Genomic DNA, 7,569 nt, shown 5'->3' with positions numbered 1-7,569 from the left:
TTTGTTCCTATTATAACTATTTAGGTAGTAATAATTGGTTTATAAGATAAAGATGACGAAGGACCTTAAATAATTTTATTTCAAGAAATAAAAATTGGTTTAGACGGATTTCGTTAGTATATAAAGGAATTGGACCTACCCTATGACCTCAAGTTGGACGTTACCCCCACAATCTTGGATCATATATGAGGTTTTACAATGGTTTTTGAGTGTTTGATAGTCATTTGATTATTGTTCTTGCTATACAATGGCAATACGAGATATACATATTTCATTTTAGATGTGAAACAATTGTCATGTTACAAGATGTTTCGATAATTTGAGGTCAAACAACTGATGGTAACTCAATAACTGGAATAGATGTTTCACGTATACTTGGTCAAGACAACATATATGTCTTCACTTGTTGGGATTTGCGCCATCACCATCTCATTTTAAAAGTGGTCATTTGTTTATGAATGTACTACATGATCACTGCATTACTACTCTTATTGATGATAATAGTTCAGAATTAGATGTCATGAAATATACCCGCTTTGTGGCATTGATTATTATTTGAAGAATATTGTTCTCGGATTATCAAAGAGGGTGGGTTAGACTCATGTTTTTGCAACTGCGGCATGATATTGATTGCGTGAAATCTTATGATTGAGGAAGTGCAGTTTTAAATTCATATACCGTGAGCTGTGCAATGCAATACATACTGAAAAATCTACAATATGTGGATCTTTATATATCTTGCAAGTATAAATAATTTATTTTAATTATTTAATACAATATGTTTATTTAACTATTTTATTATTATTAGTAGATATGGGGGCAAGATTAAATTGGTTAACCCCGATTGAGATGAGTTAACAACTGTTACGCCTCCAAGTCAACCCAATGATATTTTTCCAGTTGCACCATATGGTGCATAGTAATATTTAAAATTTATGGCCCTATCTAATCTATAACTATTTTTAAATTTTTTTATTATGTTATCATATTTGTTAAATTATAGGTGGAAAAATGTGTGTAGTTGCACATATTCACCGACTCATGCTGTAATGATTATAAGAGTCTGTCTTGATCGTATGAACAATAATGAGGTATTTGTGGATTATTTAAATTTTATAATAATTATATGAATTTTAAAATTTAAATTTTTTTGTAGTTTAACTAGATCATTTACAAGAAAAATGAGAAAGATGTAAAGACAATTGTTTATTCGTATGACTATAAAATATGATGATGTGTTTGTCCTCTCATTTGTTTTGAAATCGTGGAAATACATCGTCACAATAGGGTCATGACACAATTCAAAATATGACAATTTATTTCAGTGTTTGCTCTCGACAATGATGAATTTCATAATATCATGAGAATTAGTCATCGTAACACAAATTTGAAAGAATATCATCAAAATGAAATTCTTAAATGGAATAGAAAGCTGAGATGGTTTTCCAAGGAGAAACGACACAAGAGATCGAAGTAAAATAACGATTATTTTCAATGGTATGAGCGAATAACTGTTCGTTTTATATCTCCTATGGTGCATGAGGTTGGTTTTCTGCTATATCCATACCATATGTTTGCTGAACAACATAACGTCCAACAAATTTTCACTACGCTTTCTCCTTATTAACATCAGTCATCGTTAGGGTGAGGGAGTGACATGGTTAGGCCAATCAAGTAGGTTTACTACTATTGGTCCATCAGCTGAGTTTAATATTGTACAACCCTTTGTTGGATATGACCTGCATGGTCATCTGCACCATCATATTTTTTCGATAATACATAGCCGTTCGATCCATCCGTTTTTTTGTAACACAGGGTTATTTCTGTATTCTTCAATACAAAATACATATTCATTAATAAGAAGTTAACTTTATTGTCATTTATGTATTCTTCAATTATTGATATCATTCTGGTATAACTTTTCATCTGATTCTTGAAAAAAATGAAAAAAAAATTATTTCATAATAAAAAATAGAATAAGCAAAAATATACGTGACAAATTAAAATTAAATGCATTTTTACGTATGCATAGTTCGTGGTTGTCTCTCTCTAACTATCGGCTTATCCATCTCATTTCTCATTCGAGTTGTTCTGTCTCTACAAACTTTTCTTTTTTCATGTCTAACCAGGTTGTTGTGCAACACAAACGCGGGTGCATCCAGTTGAAATCTTCTCTTATATGTTGCTAGGTATTCAGACATATTGTATCACGACTGCACAAGTGTTGTGGGATCTAATGAATACCATTTAACGGTGCAAATAGCATGAGAACATGAGATGCAAAAAATTGTCCATTTACCACATGAACAATCTCTGGTTGATAATTTCATCACCTGCATATGTTGGCTACGACTTGTCCTTCCTCTAATCGCAACCGAAGCAGTTTGCTCTTGTACATCATATTTGGCAACACGATGTTCACCAGATTTTCTAGCTCATTCTTCATACTTCTGACATGCATAATTTGGCCATAGCTGATTTACCTGAATCATACGACTACCTCTTGCCACAAGTTCAATGAAGTGTTGTACGCACCTCAGAAGGGTCAAGTGTACATCTGTAACGCCTGAAAATCAGTCCACGTAAACCGTATACATGAAAATTATTAAAATATTTTAATCAAATGATTTTGGATACATGAATGATATATTTTGAGTAAATAAATGATTAATTATGTAATTTTGCTTGGTTTCATAATTTAAAAATTTTCAGACGAATGTCGGTGGTTGGTCGGGGACAGAGGACCGGAGACGATTAAAGTGTTAAAGATTTAAAAGCTAAATTTTTATTTTTAGTTAAGAAAATATTTTAAATATTTTAAGAATTATTGCATTTTTAAAGTCAAATTTAAATTAATTAGTGGGAGCAAGAGATTTTATGTATTTTATTAGGGATATTTTTTAGAAATAGATATTTTTAAATCTTTTAATTTGAGACCTAATGATTTTATTAATTTTAATGGGCCTAATTAATTATTTAAAAACTAAGGTTGATTAAGTACATTATTTAAGTAATTAAATTTTTTTTTATTTAAACCTAAACCTAAACCTAAACCTAAACCTAAACCTAAACACACACACCCACCGAAACACACACACACAAGAGTTGAGGAAATTGAAAGTTGGAAGAGAACAGCCGCCTATTCTTTTTTGCAAGCCAGGGGAGTTTTGATATTTTTTTCTCCTTCGTGATTTTCTTCCTCGTTTTTCTTTTCAACCATGACCACCCAACTCCCTTGCATCCCAAGATGGGTTTTTAGTGGGGTTTTGACAAGAAAACATGGTAGAAAAAAATAGAAATCGTCATCCGTTCTTCACCAATTTTCACCGCTTCGATATTCGTATTTCGAGCGTTTTAAACGCAAAAGCACGTTTCTAAACCTTCTTTTTACACCATTCAAATCATGTTATGTGTGTTTAATTATGTTTGCATGAAAAATATGAAACTCTCCTTTTATTTTCGTTTTTGGGGCATATAAATGATAAAACTTGAGTTTTCATATTTTTAAATTCATGGTATTGATGCACAAAGTGCTGCCAAGGTAGGGCTATTAGATGGGACGTTTTTCAGTACGTTTAAGGGTCCATAGAGGCATGGATAAGGGCTGGACAAGATGGGGAAATAGGCTGAACGAAAATTCGGGATTCAAAACAAGCTAGGACACGGTTTGGGTTCCTAGAAGGGAACGACTGCAGGCTACTGTTGGGACGTGTCCAGGGGTCCTAAGAGGGTCTAGTAATGGTCCTAGATGGGTCGAAGGAAGGCTGGTGCAAGGAGGAAGGCTGTAGGTTTGAAGCTTGGTCGCGCTAACCTTATAGAGCACGGGTTTGGCGCGGGTTTATGGTTGCAAGTGCATGGGCTGTAGAGGCTGGTCCAGCAGCTTGCTAAGGGTTCGGTCTAGGTCCTAAAAGGGTTGGTCAGGGTCTGGTTCACTCGGTTAGGGTCTAGGGTCGAAGGAATTTATGGTTGGATGAGGTTAGGGTTTTCGAAATATGTGCAGAAAATTTCAGAAGGTTCCTAGGCTTGATCGACGGTCTTAAATGGCTTGAATTAGGTTGTATAAGATATGGTTAAGTGTTAATAGGCTATGGTTCAAGTTTGATAAAGTTTGGTTAAGTTTTGAGTCGATACGAGTTAAAATCGGCACGTCCGGTTAATTACTAAAACGAATTGAAAAATTAGTTGAGGAGCTTAATTTTACGTCTAAGAAATGTTTATGGATGTATTTTAAGGTGTCATGTTAAGTTTGAGGATGAAAACTTTAGATTTAAAATTTGGAAAGAAAATATTAAGTTTTGAATTTATTCGGGTTAAAAACGCTTCATGGTTTAGTCATTAAGTTATGAAATCGAAAGGCTCGAGTTTATGTCTAAGAAAAATATTAGAAGTCAAATTTAAGCTTATATGATACTTTGGGATATGATCGAGTCAATAAAATTAAGAGAAATTCAAAATCGAGAATTTTGAAGTCTAGAGTTAAAATGATCATTTTGTGTCCTGGGTAGTATGAAAGGCTTGGCAGCGCCCCAAAGAATCATAATACAAGCTAAATGATATTTTAAAACGTTTACGATGAAAATATGAAATTTTATGATTTATGCTAAAGCTGTACGATTTTTCCTGTTCCAATACTATTTTACGAAATTAGAAAGAACACAATATTTTATGAATAAAAAAGAAAGAAAATATTTTGAATGATATGAACTGATTGTGACAAACATCATATGATTGAGAATATCGTGAGGGAAAAGACCCCATAGAGAGCCCGCGTGCGGGAAAAGACCCCAGAGAGAGCCCATTTGTTGAACCAAGAATCTTAACTTCTAATGATAAAAGGATATTAAAATGTATTAGATTCTAAGAATAGAGGTCAAACTACGACGCCTTCAAATAAAGAAATTCATATGTTAACAACTAAAATCAACAATGTTTTTAGCTTTCACACAATGAGGTAGCTCTTCAGCAAATTTTCAAGGTTCCAACACTGACAGAAGTAGGTTTACACCACTTTACCCAAAACCAATTTTCCATGTTCTGGTGGGAAATAATTGAATTGCCAAATCATACTCCTACGAGCATGAGACGCGAGATTTGATCGAATCATTTCATTGACCGACAAATTTCCTTGTATTCTCAACTAAAATTTACAGGCTTTCTTCAGATGATTACCAAAAGCTTCTGCAGAGACTTCATTGTCTCTTGAGTTCTTCCAACAATGGCAAGATACTGGCATAAATTCCAGTGAGCCACCAAAGTACAGTTCCAAGTTTCCCTTTCCTCTACTATGAACCAAACAATGCATCCAAAATATCGGAAGGTGCTTCATCTTTTACGCTCTGGTCCAAAAAGCCATTCAAATAACTTTCTTTTCTTAGTTTTCGCTCCTCAGCAACAGATTCTGCCGTTTCACCGAAGAAATTTTTCTTCGTTTGTTTAAAAGGTTTATCAGCAACAAGAAAATTGCTGCCTTCACGAGTTCGCTCAGAGAATCCTGCCCAAACTGAAATAATTTTCCAAAAACCAATACATCAAAAAAATTTCAATTGGTTTCTTATTCCTGAAGCTATGGAATTTTAAAAATTGATGAGAAGTGGAGAAAAGGTTGGCAACAAAAATCAAATAAAGCCATCACAATTATAGCATAGAGCATTGAATCGGATAAATCAAACTGCCTAGAGCTTAAGATTTGGACCCTTTTAGTGAAAAACTGTTTCACATTATTGTTATGCATACCAAAGGTTGTCATCTTATATGTATAGAAGCCAGTCCTATAAGATTTCTACAAGTCATGCACCTATTACAAGACCACCATAGTCAAATGAAAGAAAAATAACAAAGATTTATTTCAAAAAATGTGAATCCCTTTTCTAGGCATCGCAAATCAGGATGAATGCGCTGTAACCCTAACACAAGTTGGTGTGATGCATAAAATTAGACAACCATGGGAATCTCGTACCTCCAAAATGATGCAGAACAATAGAAGCTGCAACAGTAACATTCAATGAAGCAGTGCCACCTCCATATTGGGGAATATAAATAAAAAAGTCACATATCTCACATTCCTTATCAGAAAGCCCTGTTCCCTGCCAAAAATGAGATATTCAAGGGTTTATGATAATAAACATGATCAAAAGAACCAAAACACAATTTTACTAGAAAAAGATGATGATAGCTGAAAAGAAATTTACTGTCTAGTTTATAGACGAACATGCAAAATCCCACTTTCAGGAAGTTTATTTAGTTTAATACATCTAACCTCAGCTGATCACAAAAATTATGATTTTCAAAAGGGAATTCTTATCAGTATCTCACCTCATTGCCAAGTAGAAAAGCAGTGCTCTTTCTGAAAGGATGCTCATTCACCGCTACAGCATTATCTGTTATCTCCACACCGCATATATCACAGTCCCTTTCCTATTCAGCACAAAAATTATAAGCCAGTCTATCAACTAAGGAAATAACCAATAACTCGAATTCATACATTGAACGCAGAGAACAATGAACACTCACCATAGAACAAGAACTAAAAAGCTCATTCAAAATTTTGGCTAATAGCACTCTTCATGACCTAATGTAGTAGCCAACAGTGAAAGAACAGTGAAAGAACACTATAGTAACTTCTTCAAGAGAAATTAAAGCTATAAACCAAAACCACTGAACTGCTGCTTCTACACGAAGGCATGCAGGGAAAAAATCTTTTAAGAATTCACTCAGTGACCTCTGAGCAATCAAACATCAGCAATTCCTATAAAAGTGACAACCCATACAACTCAAATTTTCAAATTACAACGCCGCTCGCAGTGAAGTTGCAATATGATATATGAAAAGAACCCAAAGGTGATATATCCTTTCAAACTGCACAACTTTAAAGTACAACTTTGTTTTTCCCCAGCAAACGCAACCACTATGTTTTGGATGACATGTTGACAAACACATACAGGTTTTCTTTTCTAATGGAAGTATGAGAAAACCTTGAGAAATGCGCGGGCCAGAGATAGTGATTGGAAATGGCAGAAGCGAACGTGTGACCTGGATCCGTGGCTTCCGAAGGCGTTGAAATCTCTTCGCCCAACCAATATCATCTCTGCCACGCCAAACGCAGTGGCGCTGCGAGCTAGCGTCCCTACGTTGTGCCTTTTCGCAATATTGTGAACCACGACGTAGCTCTCTTACTTTCCCTCCTCCCCATTATCCATACTTCGTTTTCACCAGTGTAAGACTCTCTAGCTCGTTGAGATGTCGGTCGTGCGGCGGAGGTAGGGCGGAGATCAGTGGTTTTAATGGAATTAATCATTCCTATCAATCAAGTCCCCATAAAAATGCACTTTTTTCACTTAGGACCGTTCAATACTATTATTCTCAAATCTAACCCAATGCGTCTCATTTTTTAGGATCCCTTGTTTTTTTTTTTTGAAACATTTAGGATCCCTTGTTAAACACTATAACAAGGGAAAATTCATAATTATATTCATATAGCTGTTGTGAAAAAGTAAAAATTTACGGTAAAAAGTAAAAATTTCAAACTCTCAAAATTATCACACTACACACTTTATAATATTTTTCTCTTAA

General features: G+C 34.5%; 1 protein-coding gene across 1 annotated transcript; it reads right to left on the bottom strand.

The window, feature by feature from the left end:
- Window positions 1-4,824: 4,824 nt before the first annotated feature.
- Window positions 4,825-7,294, bottom strand: LOC140979035 (uncharacterized). Its single transcript, XM_073444390.1, has 5 exons — window positions 7,210-7,294; window positions 6,972-7,168; window positions 6,313-6,414; window positions 5,957-6,083; window positions 4,825-5,500 (listed from the first exon to the last, which is right to left on the bottom strand). Exons 1-5 carry the CDS (start codon window positions 7,292-7,294, stop codon window positions 5,283-5,285), a joined length of 729 nt encoding a protein of 242 aa, XP_073300491.1. The 3' UTR covers window positions 4,825-5,282.
- Between the last annotated feature and the right edge of the window lie 275 nt (window positions 7,295-7,569).

The sequence above is a fragment of the Primulina huaijiensis genome, chromosome 6 (assembly GCF_012295235.1).
Source record: "Primulina huaijiensis isolate GDHJ02 chromosome 6, ASM1229523v2, whole genome shotgun sequence".
NCBI lineage: Eukaryota > Viridiplantae > Streptophyta > Magnoliopsida > Lamiales > Gesneriaceae > Primulina > Primulina huaijiensis.
Note: the sequence above shows the minus strand (reverse complement) of the source record. Positions and strands in the feature narration are given on the sequence as shown.